This window comes from Nuphar pumila, chromosome 4 (genome assembly GCF_984573655.1).
Source record: "Nuphar pumila chromosome 4, dmNupPumi1.hap1.1, whole genome shotgun sequence".
Classification (NCBI taxonomy): domain Eukaryota; kingdom Viridiplantae; phylum Streptophyta; class Magnoliopsida; order Nymphaeales; family Nymphaeaceae; genus Nuphar; species Nuphar pumila.
In genome coordinates, this window is record NC_143252.1 from 113,895,493 (window position 1) to 113,921,309 (window position 25,817).

Here is a 25,817-nt window from a genome sequence, read left to right on the forward strand (position 1 = left end):
TGAAAACAAAATAAAAATAAAAATGTATTCTTTATTGATATGAAAAACCAATTGCTTAAGAAGCATTGGAGTGAAATACAAGAGGGGCTGCACCCCTTTATATACACAGCTGAAAGAGGACTCAATAGAGCTGTTGGGCACAGTCCAACAGCTCTATTAAGAGCTGTTGGAATGTGTCAGTCCAACAGCTCTATTGCTAGTCAAGTCTGGACAGGACTTGACTAGCAACAGTCATTCTAGTTCAAACTGAACTAGATGACATAAAGACAAAAAATAAAAATAAAGGAAAAAAAATACAGAAAAGAAAGAAATTAAAAATGTATTTATATATATATATAATAATATAATATTATTATATATACATATATGTACAGTTTTACATTTTAACAGTTTACCACATTTGAATTTCTTTTTTCTGTCAAGTTAGAAATACCATGTTGATGCCTTTTATTGGTTGGCACTATAAGGATGTCTTAGACTTTTAAAAAGTTATGATCAACTCTCTTAAATGATTCATGAGAATAAAAAGCATGCAACTAAAAAGGACGAATACATATTATTTTTTGAATATTTCAGAATAGCCTTGGCGGTGCCAAGACTATTTTGAAAAAAAAACTAGTATCATTCTAGATTAAAAAAGAAAAGAAATTCCATAACTTGGAGTGTAATCCAGATAAACCTACCTCAACATGATGGCCAAAATCATCCAATCGTGTTCAGAACTTCTTATTAGAATAAGCAGCAGGAAATTCATGTATATGACAAATTTTAAATATTTGTAATCAATTAGATATGTACACCTAAAGTTTCTTTCTAGCTAATCTTAATTGGTCATCGTGGGGCTTTGTTCAGATAGTATACTATTTACCACGTAGGATTCTATCTGTAATAGGTATTTAAACATCCATTTGTGGAAGGGCCATATTATCATATTGTTAATTCTATGCAGAATCCTGGTAGCTACCTTGATCATTTCCTATTCTAAACGAACACAGAATATTCAGCACTCACCAACACAGGATCTCAGCAACCACATCCTCTTACAAAGACTGTTCATACATCTCCAAACAAGTTTCTCCTCTCAGAAAAAGTCATGTCAGCACCCAAACTTGAATATCTATGTCCATCAAGACCCACACCAAGTCAAAATAGAATCAGCTACCACTAGCAAATTCCTTCACCATTCACCACCCACACATACACACAAACCTTTAGACCAGCCACTAGGGTGCATCAAGTACCATGAAAGTCCAGAACAAGGGTTTTAATGCCCTTTCTAAGCAAAACCACACTTCAAGTAACTAGAAAAAGAGAGTAAAACAGCCCAACCCAAAACTATGCGTCCTCTCCTTCGGTTCACTTCAAAATCTCTTCGTAATGCCAACACTACACAACCACTTCTAGTACTCATCTATGCCAAAAATGACTGACACTTCCAAAACCCCCAAAGAAATTAGTGAAAATAGACATGACTTGTCTAAGTATTGGACTCATTTTGTCCAGGAATTGAAGGAGCTTGGCATTTTTCGCAAAGTTCTAGGATGGCTGTGCTGGTGCCTGACATCCATGGTCTTGTTGCACTATAGTACATGTGCAGGAGTACTATGAAGTTTACTGTTAATAATGTTAAACGTGGATGTATGTCTTCTGAGTTTGTGAATTAAGTCCAATCTGTTTGACCAGCAAACTGCAAATCTGGAAGCTGATTTGTGCCTCTATAGTCATTTTCTGCAACAATTCAATACAACAACAACAACAACTACGCCTTCATCCCAAAACAATTGGGGTCGGCGATATGAACCAAAAAAGAAAATCATTCTGGGTCTTCCACATGAATCCTTCTCCTCCAATCATTTCTATCCAATGCCATGTCCTCGATGAGGTTCAAAGCATTCATATCCTTTCCTATCATCTCCATTCATGTCTTCTTAGGCCTACCTCGACCTCTTTTAACTAATATATTTTCCCATTTCTCCATCCTTCTAACTGGAGCATCATTAGGCCTTTGCCGAATATGTCCAAACCACCGTAAACGATTCTCTCTCATCTTATTTTCAATGGGTGCAACGCCTACCTTCTTACGTATCTCCTCATTCCGAATCTTATCTTTTATTGTATTTCCACACATCCATCTAAGCATACACATCTCAACTACACTCATTTTTTGAATATGATGTCTCTTGGCAGCCCAACATTCCGTACCATATAGTAAAGCGGGCCTAATAGTTGTCTTATAAAACTTTTCCTTCAACCGCAATGGCATTCTACGAGCGCACAACACTCCAGTTGCACTTTTCCATTTCATCCACCCAACCTTTATCCTATGATTTACATCTCCATCAATTTCTCCATACTTTTGAATGATAAATCCCAAATATTTGAAACAATCATCCACAAGTATTTCTTGCTCACCAAGCTTCACTACACTTTCATCACTACTTCGTTGCTTACTAAACCAACATTCCATATATTCTGTCTTACTCTTACTCAACTTAAAACCTCTTGCTTCCAATGTTTGTCTCCATAATTCTAACTTAGCATTAACCCCAACTCTAAACTCATCAATCAAAACAATATCATCAGCAAATAACATACACCAGAGCACATTTTCTTGAATTGATCTCGTAAGCTCATCCATCACTATAGCAAATAGGAAAGGGCTTAAAGCAGATCCTTGATGTAACCCACAACCGTTATAGGAAAATTGGTTGTCACCCCTCCACAAGTGCGGACATTGATTACTACTCCTTTATACATATCTTTAATTATACTAATGTACTTGAGAGAAATACCTTTCTTCATCATTGTCCACTAGAGAACGTTCCTAGGTACTCTATCGTATGCCTTCTCCAAATCAATAAAAACCATATGTAAATCTTTGTTCCTCTCTCTATTTCTCTCAATAAGTTGTCTAAGAAGATGTATAGCTTCCATAGTTGATCTTCAATGCATAAAACCAAATTGATTCTCTGATATCATGACAACCTTCTTTAACCTAGACTTAATCACCCTCTCCCAAAGTTTCATAGTATGACTCATGAGTTTTATACCATGATAGTTTGTGCAATCTTGTATATCACCCTTATTCTTATATAGAGGCACCAAAGTACTCTTCCTCCACTCATTAGGCATCTTATTTGTCCGCCAAATCTTGTTAAAAAGATTTGTTAGCCATTCTAAACCTTTCTCTCCCAAGCATTTCCAAGTCTCGATAGGTATACCATCTGGGCCAACTGCCCTTCTTGATTTCATTTTCTTCAAAGCCTCTGCTATATCTTTCTTTTGAATTTTGCGCATGAAGTCACGATTCATCTCATGAAAAGGAACAAAGAAGTCTCCAAGATCCTGAGCATGACTTCCATTAAAAAGCTTATCAAAATAATCTTTCCATCTCTCCTTAATCTCCTCGTCTTTGACTAAAACCCTTTGCGTTTCATCTTTGATACATCTAACCATACCCAGATCCTTCAATTTCCTATCTCTCATCTTTGCAAGCCTATAAATATCCTTCTCGCCCTCTTTGATATCCAACTTGTCATAAACCTCCTTATATACCTTATCCCTCGCGTTTCGAACTACTTTTTTAGCTTCCTTTTTTGCTATCATATACTTCTCCAAATTCTCATTATCACGACTCTTAGATTTCTATAACACTCTCTTTTAACCTTAATAGCTAATTTGATATCCTCGTTCCACCATGATGTATCCTTACCTAGCGGTGCACCGCCTTTAGACTCACCCAATACCTCCTTAGCCACCTTTCTCATGCCACCCACTATCTTATTCCACATTGATTCTGAATCCTCTTCGAGACACCATCAACTTCCTTAACTACCTGCTCTAAAAACATTTCTTGTTTAGCTCATTTCAGTGCCCACCACTTAATTCTAGGATCTATCCTATGTCTATCCCTTTTGTGGCATTGTCTAATTCTAAGATCTAAAATTAAGACTCTCTGCAACAATTCAATATACCAAAAAATTTATCTGGAAAGGATTTGCTGATTAGATGCCATATCTATATGCTAGTTAGCTTAGTTCCCTCTGGAAATTTGATTGTTATTATTATCTACCCATTAGGCTTCTGCTGATGTTTTAATGGCCTTTCTCTAATAAAGGAATTTGCTGAACATTTCCTTGAATTTATGTACTAACACTTTTATTATTGTTTTCTTGATTCGATGTATATAGGCAGTGACTACTTATGGGAAATTTCTCTCAAACATAGAGACCCATACAATTCAGGTGTCTGAAAAAGGAATTCTTCAGATTTTATTTGACTTGCAGTTTAGTTCTGATGTACTATCTGGTGGGACTGAATCATCCCTGAGCAATAATGCTAGTGCAAAAGAGAAAGAATTGATGAAAAGGATTCCTTACCGGAGGAAGCACAACTCAATCCAGCCTGTCTCTGCTGGTGGAAACACTGTCCAGTCGTTGATACATGCATTTTCTCAGAGAATAGATCCAATAGATTGGGCTACGTAAGTTTCTCTAAATTTCTTTTAGCAGTCGCTATTTCCTGCAAAATTAAAAAATGAAACTAGTTTAAGGTATTGTAACTTGATCTTCAAGATTCTGCAATGGAGCTTATAGATGCAGATTCTGTTCAAATGTGCTGTCAGGCTAAATCATGTCTTTGAGCTTTACACATGCAGTTTCTTTAAAAAAAATCTATTTGTAGCATGTTTTTCAATCTGCTGTTCTATTCCTTGATTGGGCAGATATGAGGCTTACCTTTGGGAGAATGAGAAGCAATGGTACCAGCGAAATGCAGTTTTATTTGGGTTCTTGGTGCAACTCAATCGCCTCTATACTGATACAGTTCAAAAGTTGCCTGCAAATGCTGAATCGAATATTTTTAGATCTGCAGTGGTTCCACGATTCAAATACCTCCCTATCAGGTTTGTCTTTATTATGTACCTTCCATGAACATGTCATCTTCCTGTCAGTGAAAGCATTGAGCTGAACTAGCCCGATTGACTTCTATTGTGAAATAAATAGTATTTATTTTTCAGATTGCTTGTATTTGATGAAGCAACCTGGATGTTTGAGGGGATGTGAGAATCAGCTGAATGAATAGTTATTTGTGTCCTTGCATAGTTTAGTTTAGTCTATCACTTTATATTGTTTCTGTTATTTGAGATGTTTGTCTATTACTTTATACATGTATTATTTATATCATGGCCACCGATTTGGTAATTTTGCGATGAGGTAGTTTCTTAGGATATCAGAAATAATTATTTTTTTGGCAAAATCTCAGGAAGTTATCAAGAATTTTAAAGGAAAAAAATATAAAAAGGAAAAAGAAGTTTTTTGGTGAATTTGTAATAGTTCAAAAAGCAGGATTTGATCAAGTCATAGAGAGCCTAAGTACCTAAGATAATGATTCATTGAAAATAGGAAATTTCTACAAATTCATGATATGCAGAGAATTGCTGATATTTTCAAGCTTTTAGTATTGTTCTGTGTAAATCCCCTGATAATATTCTAATATTTTAAAGATATTCGTGATAGTTTTGTGATAATGGTTTATGCATTAATACATGAGAGGTCACTCAGGACATTTTACCGCTTCTTCAACTTTATTTGTATGGCTTATGCCTTGATCATGTTTTATGAGGAACTCTATTTTGGATTTGTACCATTTTAACAGTACTAAGGTTTTTATACATTCATGTTATCTTTGAACTCATCTACTGGCATCATCATTAATTCATAGGACAGTGCTGTTTTTTATGTGCAGAGAAAGTCTTCAAGCATTCAATTATAGGCAGGTCCATAATAAGTTACACAGAGAGAGGGAGAGGTTGAGAATATCAGCTTTTGGTCTTGATCCACTTTTCTGCCTCAGAAAAAATCCAGATATCAAGTTTGATCTATTTATGAATGCTAAAAGCTTAACCCATTAGAAATTTTGTTCTTGTTGCCTGTGTACAATGGGTGGAAATCTTCATACAAGGAGGTTGTAGAAATCTGTCAAAATGATATTATCATCTGATAATTTTGATATAAATCAGATCCCTACATTGATTCTAAAGTTGCTTAGCTTCATAAGTTCGTTCTTTTTTTACTTAAAAGTCCTAATCTCTAATTCTAGGATTCTACTCGCATGAGAGTTTCACCAACTTTTTGCCTTGGCCATTATCAAGATGCTAAACTGAAATCCGGATATTAAGTTGGGTCTGTTAATGATGCTAAAGCTGCATTTTTTGTTGAGAAAAGAAAGAGAGAGCGTTTATGTGTGTTTGTATATATATATATACAGTCGATTGTATCTACAATCTGGTTGGAATCTCACGATACATGTTGTATTGACTCAATCTAACCTAGTAGATGTGTTCAACATGGTTGATTTAGTGGAAATCAATCCTTAGATCATGTTTTTTCGATGAAAAAATGTGTTCTTGAGAAAAATTGGTGCACTTACAACCATCGGTTTTTGTGTTGCCAGAAATCTGTACATAGGTTGGATTCCGGTAATCCAAAATCTGGTTCCTACTAAAAACAAAATGTAGATCACATTCGTGAGGTCATATATATATATAACACCACAGAAGAGTGGATAAGAACAACCTTTACACACCAGGGATGATTATTTTATGCTCAAAGATTACTGTTTCTTTCTGTTGTATCATTTATTGGTGTTAGTAAACTTTGTTATGTATCTGCAACCTGCTTTCTACACATGTTGCAAAGAGTATAGAAGATGGACCACGTTGCTCTTTTAAGTTGTTTAACCTTCTCTTTGAAACATCCATCAGTGCTCCAGTATTATCATCTAGAGGTGCGTCCACTCCAACCTTTACGTCTTCGTCAGATGAGTTATCCTCAAGAAGCTCATGGAAAGCTTATTCAAATGGAGAGCATTCCCCAAAACTTGAGTTTGATGATTCCTCCAGTTTTGCTGCAGCAACGCCTCTGTTCAAGTCCTTTATGACGCAGGTGCATGGTTCAAATCCTTTCCCTTTTAATCTGCCACTGTGGTGGACTACAAAGACATTTTGCAATTATTGCCTTGAAATACTGTGATGTTGAAATGCACCTTGAAATGGCTAAGTGTTGCATTAGAAAAGGCGGGTCAACATCATTTATGAAATTCAAGGTTCACCATGGAAGTTGAAATGCACTGTTTTCCTCTTTGATAATAATTTGACCTCTCTTTTTTGGTTTTTTTTATAGGCAAGGTTGGGGTTGGCCACAATGGGACTTAAACCCAAGATCCCTTTGTTGAGATAGTGCAACTCTTACCAATCCAACTATCTTCCCCAATCAAGACTTGGTTATAGAGTGTTTGGCCATGAAACCAGATAGTAGATGCCTAATATATGAATCAGGAACCATAAGAGATGTCTCCTTGGACAACTCAGCCAAATCAATATCCAATAAATTTGGTCTTGTCATCTGAGCATCCTGGCCATCTAGTTTCCCTTTTAGCTGACTGTCATCACTATTGGCCTTTTGCCTAGAGGAAATTTTACTTTATCAAGATTCTCCTTCTTGTAATTTTGGTCGTTCTTAGGGTTTTCCCTTAAATATTACTGGACTGCGGTTACTTGTTCACTTCTTATTTGTGTTGATGCTCAGGTTGGTAGCAAATTTGGAGAGAGCACTCTTAAACTTGGTTCTATGCTGTCAGATGGAGGCAGACTTAAAGACAAATCAGCCGCAGCTATGTCTACATTTGGATTTGGAGATATGCTTCCTGTTCAGGCAGCTGGTCTTCTGTCATCTCTTACAGCTGGAGCGGCCAGATCGGATTCTTGATTGTGCAATGCATCTACTCAAACTGTGCTCTGTATGTAAATATTCTTGGGAACAAGGTAGTTCAGGAGCGCGGATGTATTGAATGACAGGATATTGCTGTTTTGGAAAAAAACAGTCTTAAAGCTGCAAGCTCCATAATCATCACCTCAACAAGTGGGAACCCAAGGAAAGGGATCACTTGATGGAGTTCTTTCCCATATTTTGGGATGAAGGTATTTAGTTCCCCAGGTTTTTGGTGGTGGTGATGTGTTCATTCAAAATGTTGTTCTTGGCTGGCCCCTAAATAGTATTTAAGGCATCTCATATAATTCTTCTGTTGCATGTTTTTTTACTTATTGGGCCCCTGTTGTATCCTTTGTCATCATGCTTCTCTGTTGTTTTTGTCCCTTTACTGGCAAAATTTTTTAATGAGAGAAATATCACAGCAATCTTCTTTCTGAATCCTCATCTAGATAATGCTTTCAACATGACAAGGGGACTTGTTTGCCTAAGGTTAATACCAAATCCTAAATTTAAGGTCAAACTGCGGTTGTGATTTTCAGATAATTGAATTAAAATATAATCAAAAGCAATAAAAAGAAAAACAGGTAGGGATGGCAAACGGGTTGGATGTGATCTGACAGTTGACCTGAATCCAGATCTGTTTAGTCAGACTTGGTATCCGAAGTCATATTCGATTGATAATAGGATCCTGATTCGGCATTTGAATCCGAGTCTGAATCTGATGAAAGTTGATATCCAAATATGTGTGAATGTAGAAATTTAAGCTAGCCTGACCCAGATTTGGTTTTAGCTAATCTAATTCAACTGAGTCTGAATCCCATTAGGTCGGACTTGGTAATGCCTAGATCCAACCAGAGTCCAATCCATTTACATCCCTAAATATAGGCCAACCTTTTTCTTTTTCAAGAAATATAGGCCAACTTGATTGTCAAGTACAACAAGTATGACTCAATCGGGCTGAGTGAGTCAGACTTCTTGCTTGTCAAAACCAAGCCATATGCTAGTTCAGCAACAGACATAGACTGCACATGAACACATGGACAGTGCAAGAAATTACCCAACTATGATTTGGAATCACGTGATATGGACTAATATGATTCTGAATCACAAGGCGGAATATGTGTTTTGGAATTATATGAGATGTAAGTTCACCCTAAATGTGATTTTCTGATGTTTGGTTAGCTGTACAAATGAGATTCATTCCCTCAATTGCACGAGTCTTGAGTCACATAAAGCGTTACCAAACATACCTTAATGACCAACAAAAATGAAAAGTTTAGGGTAATTTCCTGATACACACCTATCTTTTATCTGACATTCCATGTCAGATACCACATTTTTTGAAATTCTTGATACAGACCAAACTTTTCAAGACAATCGTCAAAAAGGGACCTGTTGTAACTTACTATTAAACTCGGTCACTTAACCTGAGTAATATCTTCAAATGTTAGCCTTGGATATGGACCAATCTAAAGTAGCAACCTACTAATTGTATAACTATTTATTACATAAAACAACTCAACAGATATCTTTTGTTTCTCTTTAAAAGTATATAAAAAAAGTTCTTAAGCATCATTTTTTAAAATATACGTCCATTTTTTAATGTAGGGTAAAAGACAGAATCCTATATGAATCCTGCACCAGCTCAAAGCATGAAATTGGGATCCTTAGCTTGATGCTCAATTTTAAAAGCAGGCTTTATCAGATGCCTGCAACCACTTATAAAGTAAGAGCCAATTTGCCTCCCAAATCTTATGAAAATGGCACTCTCTAGAAAACAGGACCTGACATCAACCAATCTTGTGGGAGGGTGTCCTTTTTGAAGAATAGATCAGGTCCAAGAACCTTCGCAGAAAATTGTCTAAGAGACCACTGATACGGTCCATCTTTAAGATGAATGGTGCTTAGATACTCCCATCTTTAAGATGAATGATTCTTAGATACTCATTAGGAACTATGGCACGAATTCGGCCTGACCGTTCATTTTACAACTCCAATGTGATTCATTGGATGCATGAACGGCATCAGAAAGACATGGGCGACTCATCCCTGGAAGGGGAGCTTTATCATTATGCCAAAAGTGCCTTGATTCAACATGATATGCCAAACTTAATTTTGGATCCAATTGTATGGTTCCAATTTTATTTGATGCCCCTTTGAAGAGGCTTTTGGATATGAGGGGTCGTTGATTGATGAGATGCAAAAGTCTGATGCATATCTGATCTAACCAGGATCTAGAAACTTTTACACCCACGATGACCAAAGAGCATACACCACCTTTGGTTGAAACTAGACCTAGATCTAGTTCTGATCGAATAGAATGTAAGGCCATAGTCAACCGCATCCAGTTAAGGCCTGTTGGGAGGTCAGGCTTGGATATGGGGAGCCACCAAGTCCGTGACAAGCGACCATATTGTATGTTTTTTCATTTAATTCCAAGCATAAGAAAAGACCGAACTATGGATTCTCATCTTAAAAAAAAAGTTGACCCAAAAGTACAGCAAGTAGTTTGGGCCATTTACGAGGAAGCAGCAGCTAATGTTCTTGATTTCTTTCAGATTTTCCAGGCCTTAACCACGAATTCAGGATACAAGTATTTCAGCAAGATTGTTCAGCAACAAAACTTTGTTCAGGAAGAAAATTTTCAGAAAGTTAAGAGCCTTGTTTGCTTTCCTCTAGCCAAATTCAATGACAAACTCCCATCATAGTCCTGAATCCTAGAGGGTAGGAAGCTTACTAAATTCAAATCAGTAAGGATAAGAAACAGAAAACACAGATTGTAACCATTTTGAGAACTACATCAGCTATAACTCGCCATCTCCAGCACCTCTGCTTAAGTCTTTCCCCTTGACAGCAACGAGCTCCGTATCAAAAATCAGAGTAGCCCCACCTGCCAGTACCAATCAACGTTAACACCAAAAGGGCATTACATATCGTCGACAATGTACCCTGAAAGCATTCTGCATGCAGATGAATGCACATATATGGTTGAGCGAAGCAATACAGAATGAGCAGTTTGTAAGAAATAAAGCATGTAATGTGCAAATGTCAGATACGAAAAAATGGAGGTTCATGGATCAGAAATCAACCATCAACTTTGCAAAACATAACAGAAGGAGAAAAGAAGTATGCAGAGGTTTAAATCTGAGTTTAGAAATCGAGTGTAAAAAGCATGGCACATACCAGGAATCTTTGGTGGTGATCCCTGAGCTCCATAACCAAGTTTAGAAGGTATTTTCAACTTTCTTTTCTCTCCCACACACATTCCAAGTAAACCTTGGTCCCATCCTGCAGCCAGGTGCATGCAAAGATTATAAATACAGCTATAACACAGCTGCCCAACAGTTGATAGGAGAATCTGCTCATGTCAAAAGGAAACAATAAACTTTGAGACCAAATACAAGATAAACAGAAGTACTGATGTACAACTTCAGATAGAAAATGTTAGAAAAGTTTTTTTGCTGGCTGAAATTGTCATATATGCCAAGCTGCAGCAACTAGCTAAGGTATTGGACTGAATCCTACCAGTGAGCTATCCCACAGACCGAGTTATAGAACTTTATCAGCAATATTAAATAAAGGCTATTTGATATGCATTATAAATCATCTAATAGAGAGGGATCATCACAAACCTTTGATTACTTGACCACTGCCAAGCTCAAACTCAAATGGGTCACCTCTTTCATAGCTAGAATCAAAGACAGTTCCATCAGTAAGTGCACCCTGCAACACAAAAAACAATTTGTTTATATTAATTTAATACCAAAAGAAAAATTACCTAATCAAGCAAAGGAACTTCAAATGGTGTTTAATTGAGTAGCATATAAAACAGGTGAAGAAAAGAACAAGTGTGCATTCTATGATGCTTGCATGTTAAAACTCAAAAGAGTCAAAACCTCAGAATGCTTGAATGTTAAAACTCAAAACCTCATGCAGACAAAGTCAGATGTCAAGCAGAAAACTCACTTGCCAGCAAGTTTTTAAGAACCAACCAAGAGAAAACTAGCCTTGAAATTTTCACAGAAGCTTCCAGAAAAAAGATTGAGTGATGCAATAGCAATTTAGCAGATGGAAGCAGCAGCAGCAGATATTGGACACCAAGCTCAACCTAAATGCTAAACAGTACTTCCATATAAGAAAGGAAAAAAAGATATTAAAGAAGCAACCACTATGCATACTTTTTCAAGTACAACTTATTGACAAACTACAACATGGAGGAAAAATTTGCATATGGCTTTTATCAATCTCAGACAACTTACATTAAAGCCTCAAAAACTAAATTAAGTGAACATTGAGGAAAGGCACCTACAATGGCTACATAAAAATTATTCAAGACATATCTAAGCATTAAAACAAGAGAACATAAATTCCTAAGACAACTATACTCCATGTCAAGGTTGTTGATAAACCGACATCATCTATAAAAAAACAAAAATCATAATGTTATTCGTAGATGATGTAAGTTAGACAGGAAAATTATGGAGAAAAAACATGAAGCATAGAAATTTAACCCAATCACACATCTACGGAGAAAACTGCTCTAGAACAGAGCAAGGACTAACAGTTTCTCCCATCAATAAAAAAAGGGAACAGTAACAATACCTACCCGATAATGCACTTTGATTTTGTCACCTTTGTGAGCCTGGATATCACAAGACTCTGGTTTATGCTGCAATTAGAGATAAGAAAATCAGTATGATTAAAGTATTATACTAAAAAGATACAGAAACAGAGCAAGACAGGAGTAGAGTATCATGTCATTGATATATAATCATCTATGCATCTATACTTTTCTGACTTCATCATTTCAATATAACCTCATCTCGAAAACAATCATTTTAACAAGAGAGGGATCTAATCTGTCTCACAACTATTTATTGTAATAGAATTTGAAACAAAATAATAATTATCAATATATTTTCAAGTTGACATAAGCCCCAGCACATATAAGCACGCTTTTCTCGCCTGAAAAAATCAGGCACCAAGGAAGTTGTCACTTGAAAAAATCAGGCGCCAAGTAAGTTGTCACTTGAAAAAATCAGGTATAAATGTAAGTTGTCATTTGAAAAAACCAGGTGTCATGATTTCAACCAAACAAAAGGGCAAAACGGTCAAGAAAAAAGTGTAATAACCATGTTTGTCATATTTTCTAGTTTGCGGCCAGTTATGTTTTTGTGCAAAAAATTAGTGCCATCTACATCATTGTCCATAAAAAAAATGAAATTCAAAATAGACGTCCAGCAGAATCTTGAGTCTCCCCTTATTTATCATAAAAGCATGCATAATAATACAATATAAATCCATATACAATGAGCAATCGTTTGATCAAACAAGAACCATTGTCTTGCACTCATCTCTGTTTTTATGAAGCAACACCCTCATTCGGCACGACACGAGCACCAAGCAACCATCAATCAGAGGACAACAAAACGAAAACAACAACAACAACAACGCCTTCATCCCAAAACAATTGGGGTCGGCGATATGAACCAAAAAAAAAAATCATTCTGGGTGTTCCACATGAATCCTTCTCCTCCAATCATTTCTATCCAATGCCATGTCCTCGGTGAGGTTCAAAGCATTCATATCCTTTCCTATCATCTCCATCCAAGTCTTCTTAGGCCTACCCTGACCTCTTTTAACTAATATATTTTCCCATTCCTCCATCCTTCTAACTGGAGCATCATTAGGCCTTCGCCGAATATGTCCAAACCACCGTAAATGATTCTCTCTCATCTTATTTTCAATGGATGCAACACCTACCTTCTTACGTATCTCCTCGTTTCGAATCTTATCTTTTATTGTATTTTCACGCATCCATCTAAGCATACGCATCTCATCTACACTCATTTTTTAAATATGATGTTTCTTGGCAGCCCAACATTCTGTACCATATAGTAAAGCGGGCCTAATTGTCGTCCTATAAAACTTTCCCTTCAACCGCAATGACATTCTACGATCGCACAACACTCCGGTTGCACTTTTCCATTTCATCCACCCAACCTTTATCCTATGATTTATATCTCCATCAATTTCTCTATACTTTTGAATGATAGATCCCAAATATTTTAAAGTCATCCACCGGTATCTCTTGCTCTCCAAGCTTCACTACACTCCCATCACTACTTCGTTGCTTACTAAACCGACATTCCATATATTCTGTCTTACTCTTACTCAACTTAAAACCTCTTGCTTCCAATGTTTGTCTCCATAATTCTAACTTAGCATTAACCCCAACTCTAAACTCATCAATCAAAACAATATCATCATCAAACAACATACACCAGGGCACATTTTCTTGAATTGATCTCGTAAACTCATCCATCACTATAGCAAATAGGAAAGGGCTTAAAGCAGATCCTTGATGTAACCCAACCGTTATAGGAAAATTGGTTGTCACCCCTCCACAAGTGCGGACATTGGTTACTACTCCTTCATACATATCTTTAATATATATATTAATGTACTTGAGAGAAACACCTTTATTCATCATTGCCCACAAGACAACAAAAACGAAAACAACATCGTAATAATCATTAACAAAAAAAAAATCTGAACCAGGCGTTGAACTCATGTCACTAAAATTTACATTAAATTACAATAAAAAACCCAAATACAATAGAATGCCGGATTTAAAAAAGAAGAAGAAAAAGACAAAGGGAACATCTATGAAAAGGAAATGTGAGTTTCCCACCTTCACTCCGATCTGAAGTTCCGTGACATCGCCAGATTTTTTAGCAACAACTGATACATAAAAAACACAAAAGAGGAGAAAATGATGAGAACGACGTCCACGTAACGTTTCAATAATGATACAAGAAGAACTGAACAAACTGAGATTTCCGAATCGCTTTGTTACACTCCGACCCAAAGGAAGCCTCTTTCCTTTGAAAGGGAAAGCGCTTACCCATGGGGGAGAGGTATAAACCCATTTTGACAGGAAAACTGCTTTTTACCATGGACAAGTTCGTTTCAGCCTTTCTAGGAAAGAGGCGCTATTTCCTATGAAAGAGAGCCTCTTTCATAGGAAAGGACATGAAACAAATGCCTCCTAAGCGTGATTTTCCAAAGGTTTCATATCGCCCGGTGAGAAAAACTGGAATTCTAGGTTTTCCCCGTTTTCCGAACAAATGTGACGTCGGATAGGCGATCGGTAAACGGTTTCCCTCTGGTGGAATCGTTCTAAAACAGATTCTAAAAGGGAAAACATAAGCAATGTTCTCAAAATAAAAGGGATAAACAAGATCAATGACGAGATTTTCCCTTGTGATCAACAGAGAGAAATTCAGATCCCCAACTTTCTCAACCAAACGATGAACGAAAAAAATGAACGAACGAATGAGTCGGTTAACTGAAAATACCTTCCGTCAGAGCAAACGCGACCACCAGAAGAGAAAGAAAGCCAGAGACCGTCATTCTCTCTCTCTCTCTCGCGCGCGCGCTTCTGTCGATTGCAGTGGAAGAAGACAGAAAACTTGGACGAATGTCAACGGGTCGGGTCCACCGATCTCTTTCGGATCCGAAATCTGGAATGTTTCTTCGGATTCCGATAAAGGAGATTCGAGTCCGTGCTGCTTCTAGGCGGCGGAGTGAGTCCAATAACGATGCAAATGATTTGGATCTGAAACGGATAAATACATGGTCATTCGGATCGGAATTGGATCCGGAACAGCAAAAAAATGCAAAATCTCTATCCTGAATCCAACCCGTTTGAATCACTAGGGTCCAGGTATGGCTGGTAAACTAGCCCAACGACCTAAGCTTGGTCTGTTCAGGCTCGCACCTGGCTTGAGCTCTGGCTCAAGCTGGCTCACATTTAAACGCCAAAAACAATGGGAATTGCCCACGAGGGCTCCGTTCATCTGTGACTCATGAAAGTCATTGAGTTGAAGAGACGCCATGAGTTCGAAACCCACCCGACGCAAGGTACTTGTCAAAAGACTGAAGCTGAGTGTACTCACCGTAGTGACAAACGTTTTTATCGGCAAAATCTTTTTTTTCAAAAACTCTCGAGAAATTGAAATTTTTTCATAAATCTTGCATTTTTTGGGCAAAATCTTGGCAATAAAAAAATAAATTTAAAATTCAAAAAATTATTTTTATAAAAAAATATTAATAAAATTTATTTAAAAATAAAAATATACGGTCTTTCATGATAAATAGCCATTCAAAACACATCCTGTTTAAATCACGGTATTTATGTTTTTTTCATAAATCTTGCGATATTTTGAAAATCTCTCAAGAAATTGCTGTTTTAAATTTTCAGGCAATTTTTCATGATATTAACGCGAGATTTTCATAAATCTCTGGGGATGTTTGTCACTATGGTACTCACTAGTGGGTAATGGGGACCTGGAGTTTTTTTTACACCAATGACCTTGATGAGCGAGGTGGTCATTTTGTTTTTCAGTTACTAAAAAAAAAACAAACAATGAAAATCTTCTACAAGGGCTTCTTCCTATTTTGGGGCGACCACCAACCGCATCATTTAACATGGGACAACCTCAGCTTGAAATCCACAAGCAGGCAGAGCCAGCGTGACTAGGTCTCTTTGATCCTGAAGAGCTTTCTTTCAGTAAAAATCAATAAAAGAAGCATCTTTGCTGAAATGTTGAAATTAGCTGACGTGAACCATCAAATTCCAAAAATAAGAGTTCTACTCTACATGAAGCCTGTTTTTTTTGAAAAGGCAAGCTGGGGTTAGGCAGACTCCTACCAGTTATACAACTATACCATTGGGTTTTGAACCTGCAACGTCCCAGCACAAGGTAACGTGCACTACTGCTCCTACCAGATAAGCGCCGTTGGTTATGAACATGAAGCCTATGCGTAATATATATGCATACATCCATTAGAATAGTCATTTCTCACTTGCAACTCAAGTACTTGAAGCTATCATAAGGTATTTTCCTATGAAACCTCATAAGAGAAATTCTTTGACTTTGAATCGGAGTAAAAAGGAAGAAAAAGTTGGTTGGATACCATCAATAATGATTGACTATTGCATGAAAACATTTCTCTTCCAATTATTTCACTATGTTCCCCTTACTCGTTCCTTTTGTTGAGGGTAAAGATGCACATCAGGCTTAATGAGTTCTAATATCTTCCAACTACTTCACTATGTTCACCTTCCTGATTCTTTTTATTGAGCATAATGATGCACGTCAGGCTTTAATGAGTTCTAATATCTTCCAACTAATTCATAATGTTGGCCTTCCTCATTCCTTTTATTGAGCATCATGATGCACATCAGGCTTTAACGAGTTATAATATGCAGTGCCAAGCATTTCCGTGTTCTCCGTCCAAAAAATGTATTGATGGAATCCGGCTCTCGATTGGGGGGTTTGGTGTTGGTCAAACATGAGGGAAAAATCAATTATACAACAACAACTACGCCTTCATCCCAAAACAACTGGGGTCGGCGATATGAACCAAAAAAGAAAATCATTCTGGGTCTTCCACATGAATCCTTCTCCTCCAATCATTTATATCCAATGTCATGTCTTGGGTGAGGTTCAAAGCATTCATATCCTTTCCTATCACCTCCATCCATGTCTTCCTAGGCCTACCCCGACCTCTTTTAACTAATATATTTTCCCATTTCTCTATCCTTCTAACTGGAACATCATTAGGCCTTTGCCGAATATGTCCAAACCACCGTAAACGATTCTCTCTCATCTATTATACCAAAATAATATTTCTCCATTTCAATTTCTTGAGCTTTCATATGGAGAAACTTATAGTTGAAATCTTAGAGGGCATTGAATTATGCCCCTATGGTGCTTATCTCACATACAATAAAGAAATGTTCGAGTTTCATATTTCCCATACCATGTCTACCAAAGATCACAGAAAACAATCTGCAGGCTTTTAAAATCACTACTCTTTACTGGTAAAATATACAATTATTCCATAAATTTATTAATAGCACCACTAAATTCTACAAAATATCCAAAACTTGCTAAAAATATCAACAGCCTTCTCCAAAGATAACACTCAGAGAGAGAGAGAGAGAGAGAGAGAGAGAGAGAGAGAGAGAGAGAGAGATGAATCTCTCTGCTTTGTATGAATACTTGATGCTAATTCATAGATGAGCAACATACATATGTAATCCATGAATGTATTCCTCTGTTCTTCCGCTTCACTTTCTTATTGCCGAGGTTCCTTGCAAGAGAATTGATCTCCATCCTACCAGCATTTGTTGCTGAAGGGTTTGCTTTGGTTTTTGATGGGTAAACTTTCTCTGATGCCAATTCAAGAGATTTTGTTTCTGATCTCAACTTTGGCTGAATGGTGCCACCCTCTGATTTAAGATCGCATTTAGATGTTTCCTTATGGTCTTCAAGGTGCATGCCTTTCTCTGTGCTTTCCACAAGAAGGCTTTTTAAAGGGGTACGCGTTTTCCCTGAGGTCACCACTTTCTCAATGATCTCTTCATTTTTCTTTCTTCCTTGTGAGTCATTTACCAATGGATGCAGAGAAGGAAACCATGCAGCTTCAGTGACAGTAGAGGCTGGATTTTGGGCAGCATCTGCTAGTTTCATCTCAGAAGGGTTGGTGTTTTCGGTATTTTCTCTGCTGGGCTCCACCAGGGTCATGAAAGAAGGTGGCTCAAAAATGTCCGCAGTATGCACATTTTGATGTGGCTCAGAAACCACATTAATCTTCAAGTTATCACTATCAGCGACTTCCTTTACTTGATTTTTACTCTCTGCCTGATCACTATTCAATGGTGCATCTGCATCTCCAGTAGAGCAACTTGCTCCATCTGTGACATCAAATGAACCAGTTTGGTAAGCACAGCAATCAGAATAATTGCTAGTAACTATCAAAGTAGTTACATTAAACCCCCATACATATAAAATGAAGCGACTGTTATAGTTCATGCACATTTTGCAAGATACATAAACTTTCCCCTAAAACAAATATTTTATTAGCATAAATCAATCTAGGAAGGCCAAAATGGAAACGTGTGAAGAAAATTTGAAAGTTGGTGTGCAATAAGAATAAAATAAAAGCAAGATTTATAACCCCACAAAGTTAAGAACGGCTGTTGAGAGCATCACAAAGTTTTAGTGCCAACATACTTGGACTGGAGACCCATAAAATTTACAGTTGGTAGGAATTTTGTAGAAGTTAAATAGAAGAAGAGGATAGAGATTTTACAACAGAAGAAAAATCCAAACATCAAGGAAGCACTTTTATCACTATAAACTTGAAGCAACTGTCAGAGCCAATCAAGAGCATTTGAAGTGACATTTTGTATAGAAAGAATGTATGAAATGCGTGAGTGAAAGATCCATTTAGTTTGTGACAAGACAGACATGTGGAAACCCACCTGAAGAATTTGATTACCAGAACCATGGCCCTAATGGAACTAGGAAACAGGTTCGCCTTAACCAACTTGATAAACTTAAGTAGTAGCCTTCAATCAGTATATGGATAAAAATGAGGAATGTTGGTAATCAGGGCATGTCACCCTTGATCAGTCCTTATATTTGACCTAAATGATTATACTCAAGGGGAGCTTACCAAGAGGAAGAACAGTTCCCGTGACTACTATATCCAAAGATCCTCTAAACAGTAGCATATCCATGAATTTGCTAATGCTGACATTAAGCACCAGGCAAGGACTAATCGGAAATGAAAAGGAGCAGAGAGCCAACCTCATGATGCACCGTGCATATTCAGCCGTGGTTCCAGCAATAATTGCATGTATTCCTCTCTAGAACCAATAGAGGGGTTGAAATACTATAGTCTAGAGAAATATCAATCACTGTAGTCTTTTGTTGTTATTAATATTTAACACCCCAAATCATGTTCAAGACAGAAAACGGATCTTTTTTTTGATAAGCAAGCTGGAAAAATGGATCCTTTCTAAAAACCAAATATTACATGATTTTCTTTGGTTCAGTTGCATTGGCACCCCTCATCGTGATTGTAAGACCACTAAGCCTCGTTCTCTCAAGCTACAATCTAAAGCACCAATCTAGATTCTTCCCTAAGCCTGCAGGTCTTATATCAAACAAGGGAGCAAGGGCTTACAGAGTTAAAGGGTGGATCAACAGAATAAAAAAAAAAGACAAAAAAAGAAAAAAGAAGAAAAGATTAAAGAGGTCAAGAGTGAAAGACTGAAGAGATATTGCTTAGATGACAAAGCATATAAAGTAGATGAAAATGAAGCTATCAAAGGTTACATGTTAAATAAAGGTATGCCTCATTTTTTATTACATCATCCCACAACAACATTGGTGCCATTCTGAACCACCATTGCAATGAATAATAAGAATAATAATAATTAGAAATGCTTTTCCAAACTACAAAGTTGATGCAATAGCTTAGCGGGTTTCTTAGCCTTCAGGTTCCATTATCAAATAACACAATATGGGCCTAGAACAAGTATAATCCATTAAGGACAAAAGCACATGCCGATACCTCCTTCAGCAACAAATTAAGGACCAAGGCTCATATCAAACCAGAACTAACTTGAGTACAGCAAAACATACAAAAGCAATTTTTGGTCATTGAAGATATACTTGAAGCAAAATTATGAGACCAAATAGTACACAATCCTTATACAGTGGATCAGAATAAATATAACATAAAAGATCAAAAGCATACCTGAATAACCTTCCATCCTGCCTGTTTGGCCAATTGAAGTCAGTGTATCACCGACTCCTGCAGTTGTTTCAAGATTTGATCTGGAGGCAGTAAGATGGTCCTCACCTTGTACAAACTTAATCTTCAAATTGTCAGAAGAGGACATTTCAATCACTTTTTTTATGCTGTCTTTTATACTACTGTCTTCAAGGGGACTAACAGATCTTGGACCATCAGATATTGCAAGGTATGCTAAAGATGACTTTTCATCATCGGAGAGTTGTGATTCTGCATCAGGAACTTTTACATCAGTCTGAGATCCATCCTCATGGTTCTGGTTTGATCTTAATTCCTCAGGAAGTTTCCCTTCAACCTTAGAGTCCAATGGCAGTTGATCTTTCTTAAGTTCTTTTTCCAAAGGAGCATGTCCGGTGCTGGAAATATCAACAAGTTTTTTTGGGCTTCCTCTCATATCCATGCTCTGATTATCCTTCTCCCCATAAGCTAGTACAGTTTTTTCATCTGAATAGCTGTCATTTGCATCTCCACTTTGGATATTGTAGTCTCTCGTGTCAATAACCCTGGCATCAGCAACAGTAGGTGAGAAATTACATTCCTCCAGACCAATATCTGAATGAATGTATGACATTGAGTCTGGTCGATCACTGCTGGATGATGCATCAAGAAACTGTGACATGGTTGGTGAATGATCATCACTGCTTTCCTTTTTGTTAAAATCAATAGTTCTATCACTAATCCTGATGTTAGGGTCACCAGGAATCCTGACTATAGAGTTATCATGGGCAATCGCTTTCCCAATAAAATCTGCTTGTGCAAGCTCTACTTGACCTTCAGAGTCAACAGATGATGCTGAAACCCCATCAGTGCCAGAAATTGAAACATGAGATTTTGGAAGATCTTCCTGTTGCAACCTATTTTCAATTGGATAGCTTATCCCATTATCTGATTTACATGGATCAATGACCACATCCTCAGTAGTCAGTGGCATTATTGGTGTTGCATCTCCTGGCGCCACAGATGAGCAGGTATTGAGTCTACTCAATTGGCCTGCATAATCACTACAGACCAATTCAGAAACATCATTTCCACATTTACCTTCTGATAAAGTGGTCAGTGGTGAATTTTCCTTGCGCTCTGCCCATGCATTGCTCTGGTCAATTGATTCATCATGACCAGTAACAACACTATTCATAGAGCTTGCCCATGCATGGAGATCGTCCGCATGAGCTTGTGTAGTAGGAATGGTTGTCACACATTCACCATGTTCTCTGTCTGCCACCTCTTGAATAAAATCTGCTTGTCCTTCAGAGTCTACAGATGTTGAAACACCATCAGTGACAGAAATCAAAACATGAGTTTTTGGAAGATCTTCCTGTGGCAACCTATTTTCAGTTGGATAGTGCATCCCATTATCTGATTGACATGGATCTATGACCACATACTCAGCAGTCAGTGGCAATATTGGTGTTGCATCTCCTGACACTGCAGATGAGCAGGTGTCGAGTCCACTCAATTGGCCAGCATAATCACTACAGACCAATTGAGAAACATCACCTCCACATTTACCTTCTGATGAAGTGTTCAGTGGTGAATTTTCCTTGCCTACTGCACATACATTGCTCTGGTCAATTGATTCATCATGACCACTAACAACATTATTCATAGACCATGCCCGTGCATGGAGATTGTCTGCATGAGCTTGTGCAGGAGAAAGCATTGTCACACATTCACCATGTTCTCTGTCTACCACCTCTCCAATTTTGGTTTCTTGTTCAGGGGTTATGTGTTGCACTTTTTCTGATGGAGCACTGCTCGTGATATGTGCACCATTTGAATATGCAATTGCAACTTCTGGGTGGTCGACTATATCTGTTGATGCTTCAGTATCAGTAGGGAACAAAGAAACTTCCTGTTTCACAACATTAAGTTCTTCATGAACATCAGAAGAAGCCTCCAAAAAGGTTTCAGGATGTACAGATGTGGGAAGTGCTGGATATGGTGCAGTTTTGTCCATGTTTCCATGACAATCACAACAAAGGTTGGTGGCACCCTGAGTTGTCCTTGCCGGTGCTTCACTAACTGTATGAAATGAAGGAATTACCCGTCGCACTGAACCAGAAACATCAGAACTTGTGTTAGCAGCATGTCCTAGAGGTTGATCTGTGGGAAGTATGGAAACTGATGTGTCATCATCGTTGATTCCATCACCCTGACCACCTTCACATCCATTTTTTCCAATTTCTGATTCAATAAGTATGCTTTTGTCCGTAACTTGAGTAACCAGGGATAAATCATCCACAACACCAGATTTGACTGTCCCAGATCCAGAAGTAGTATCAAGTGGAAGTTCATTTGGAGAGGTCTGCATCACATTAGCTCCATCACCCTGACCACTTTCAGTTCCAGTTTCCCCAATTTCTGATTCAATAAGTATGCTTTTGTCTGTAACTTGAGTATCCATGGATAAAGAATCCACAACACCAGATTTGACTGTTCCAGATCCTGAAGTGGCACCAAGTGGCAGTTCGTTTGGAGAGATCTTCATCACTGGAGCAACTTGAATTTCTGTACCAGAGTAGGTTTCAGACCCAGGTGACGCTAAATGGTCAACATTATCCTTCAAAGAGCTTTCAAGCTCTGTAGGCCCTTCTATTTTTTCATAGGTATGGTCTCCAGAACTTACATTCTCATTCGCTCTCTCCTCACGCGCATGACACATAACAAACTGAATTTCACTTTGTGCATATTGTTTCTCATTCTCACAAACTTTAGTACTTGTATCCCTCTGAGAACCACCCAGTAAATTCCCAGATTGCGTCTCAGCTGCATCAGATGATGATAAAAATGAACTGCTTCTATCTTTAATTTCCAGGGAATTTGTTGTTAAACAAACTGCATCATCAGACAATGGCATCTTCCCCTCCAGCAGCTTCACTTTGGCTTCCAAAGTCTGACTACTCTGTTGCTGTGTAACATGGCATTGATCCTTCTTGTTCAGAGCATCAACTGTAGGTGAAGGCACATAGCTATCTGATGTTAGATTAATAACTTCCACCCAAGGGACTGAAGTATGAAATCTATAACATCCATCATTTTGACGAAAAAAAGCTATGCAGTTATACCCACAAACATGTGTGTTCATGAGGGAATTTCTATAAATGGAAACATGTGCTTATTTATGAGAAAATATCATAAATATGCATTCATGAACAGAGTTTCCAGTCGAGGAAGTGGGAGCGGGAAGCAGAAGTGGGACGTAAGGTACTTTTAAAATTTTAGGAAGCGGGAAGCGTGGGAAGACTTAGAAGCAAACCGGAAATCATCTCGGAAGTGACCTAGGAAGCGAACCAAAAGCAAAGAGGAAACAAAGAGGGAAGCGACCTAGGATTCGAGTGGGAAGCAAATAAGAATCGAGTTTTTTCGATATTGGAAAAAAAAAATATTAAAGGCTCCAAGTCCCCCCCAAAAAAGAAAACTTATTGGGAAGCATGTAGAAAGCGAAATGGGAAGCGCACTTCCCCATAATGGAAAGCATGCTTCCTAATTACAATTGGTGCTTCCCCGCATGTTTCGGAAGCACCGCGTTTTGTGCTTCTGAAGCACGCTTCCCCATGCCTATGGGCGCTTCCGGTAACCTTGACCATCAATATGGAACTAGAAGTAAACATGAATCTTCACAAAGACACATACTGAGTAATCCAAGAAAGAAATCTTTCATCACCAATTTACAGATGATAACATGTTCCTCAAATTTGCACATAAATCCAAAAAATCAGATCCATTATTTAGAAGAATCCATATGCTAAACTTGCAAAATCAACCATAATAGCCGTAAGATTGCTCAATAAATCATACAAAATTCCATGATAGAAAACAAAAGTTTAAAAGATCAAGAAAAGTAGCCATTCCCTAGCCTTTTTAAACAGTATTTCCTCAATACCTCGAGGACAAATTCATATCTAATCATCTTCTTCAATCTACTACTTACAGTAAGAAACTTAGCCTAATTAACCAACTAAAGCAAGCAGTAGCCTCTCATGTTTACAACCACATACCATATGCTTTTCACAAAACTGGTTGAAGAGCCAATAACCAAAGCAAATATGGGGTACAGTCATCAATTTGATAAGATTATCGAAGAATCTGGCCTAGTTCAGATTGAGTGCTAAGAACATCTCCAGATTCGATAGAAAGTAGTGTATGCTAAAGAAACTGGTCTATTAACTTTTAATAAAGGAATTGCTTATTTTTAAGCCCATAATGAAGGTTTGTCAATCATTTTCTTCAACTGGTAATAAGAACTAAACAAGACACTTTTGTTACCAAATTGAACTATGCATATTCTCACATACAATCAAACACAATGAACAGTTTATAGAGTAACTGATATTATCAATTTTCATTTCTGAAAAAATAGGTACCTGGGAAGTTTTTATAAAATACATGTTTGACAAGAACAATGTAGGTAGCCTAACCATTTCCATTTGGAAGATATGTGAGAATAAGAAATGACAACCTATGGCTTATCCACAGTGGTCAGTATCGATGCAAATCAACCTGAATGGGCTGATTCGTATCGTATTGGCCCAAAATCGATTCGATAACAGTGATTCAGCCCTCAGTCGATTTTTAATATTTTAATACAACAACAACAACTACGCCTTCATCCCAAAACAATTTGGGTCGGCGATATGAACCAAAAAAGAAAATCATTCTGGGTCTTCCACATGAATCCTTCTCCTCCAATATTAAAATATTTTTAATACAACAAATAACAACAACAACTACGCCTTCATCCCAAAACAATTGGGGTCGGCGATATGAACCAACAAAGAAAATCATTCTGGATCTTCCACATGAATCCTTCTCCTCCAATCATTTCTATCCAATGCCATGTCCTCGGTGAGGTTCAAAGCATTCATATCCTTTCCTATCATCTCCATCCAAGTCTTTCTAGGCCTACCCCGACCTCTTTTAACTAATATATTTTCCCATTTCTCCATCCTTCTAACTGGAGCGCCATTAGGCCTTCGCCGAATATGTCCAAACCACCGTAACCGATTCTCTCTCATCTTATTTTCAATAGGTGCAACGCCTACCTTCTTACGTATCTCCTCATTCCGAATCTTATCTTTTATTGTATTTCCACACATCCATCTAAGCATACGCATCTCAGCTACACTCATTTTTTGAATATGATGTCTCTTGGCAGCCCAACATTCCGTACCATATAGTAAAGCGGGCCTAATAGTCGTCCTATAAAACTTTTCCTTCAACTGCAATGGCATTCTACGATCGCACAACACTCCAGTTGCACTTTTCCATTTCATCCACCCAACCTTTATCCTATGATTTACATCTCCATCAATTTCTCCATACTTTTGAATGATAGATCCCAAATATTTGAAACAATCATCCACCGGTATT

The 25,817-nt window shown here is 37.6% G+C and overlaps 3 protein-coding genes across 3 annotated transcripts in view; 1 reads left to right on the plus strand and 2 right to left on the minus strand.

The window, feature by feature from the left end:
- Positions 1 to 8,207, plus strand: part of LOC149840667 (conserved oligomeric Golgi complex subunit 1-like) — a 32,372-nt gene extending 24,165 nt beyond the window's left edge. The window contains exons 3-6 of the mRNA XM_090003248.1: positions 4,191 to 4,483; positions 4,724 to 4,903; positions 6,764 to 6,944; positions 7,587 to 8,207. Of these exons, the coding sequence (XP_089859374.1) occupies positions 4,191 to 4,483; positions 4,724 to 4,903; positions 6,764 to 6,944; positions 7,587 to 7,766 (834 nt within the window). The 3' untranslated portion in view covers positions 7,767 to 8,207. The remainder of the gene's footprint in view (positions 1 to 4,190; positions 4,484 to 4,723; positions 4,904 to 6,763; positions 6,945 to 7,586) is intronic.
- A 2,079-nt stretch (positions 8,208 to 10,286) lies between these two features.
- Positions 10,287 to 15,205, minus strand: LOC149840668 (peptidyl-prolyl cis-trans isomerase FKBP15-1-like). The gene is made up of 6 exons (XM_090003243.1): positions 15,131 to 15,205; positions 14,464 to 14,513; positions 12,376 to 12,438; positions 11,402 to 11,492; positions 10,953 to 11,057; positions 10,287 to 10,659 (listed from the first exon to the last, which is right to left on the minus strand). Exons 1-6 carry the CDS (start codon positions 15,183 to 15,185, stop codon positions 10,574 to 10,576), a joined length of 450 nt encoding a protein of 149 aa, XP_089859369.1. The 5' UTR covers positions 15,186 to 15,205; the 3' UTR covers positions 10,287 to 10,573.
- A 2,457-nt stretch (positions 15,206 to 17,662) lies between these two features.
- Positions 17,663 to 25,817, minus strand: part of LOC149840669 (uncharacterized) — a 65,849-nt gene continuing 57,694 nt past the window's right edge. The window contains exons 4-5 of the mRNA XM_090005110.1: positions 20,391 to 23,396; positions 17,663 to 18,537 (exon numbers count right to left, since the gene is read on the minus strand). Of these exons, the coding sequence (XP_089861236.1) occupies positions 17,849 to 18,537; positions 20,391 to 23,396 (3,695 nt within the window). The 3' untranslated portion in view covers positions 17,663 to 17,848. The remainder of the gene's footprint in view (positions 18,538 to 20,390; positions 23,397 to 25,817) is intronic.

Excerpts from the sequence above, each read along its gene's own strand:
- LOC149840668 (XM_090003243.1), bottom strand. The coding sequence starts at position 15,185 with ATGACGGTCTCTGGCTTTCTTTCTCTTCTGGTGGTCGCGTTTGCTCTG. Across the intron at positions 14,514-15,130 it reads CGCGTTTGCTCTGACGGAAG|TTGTTGCTAAAAAATCTGGC; the intron begins GTATTTTCAGTT and ends TTTATGTATCAG. Across the intron at positions 11,493-12,375 it reads AAATCAAAGTGCATTATCGG|GGTGCACTTACTGATGGAAC; the intron begins GTAGGTATTGTT and ends TTTGTGTTGCAG.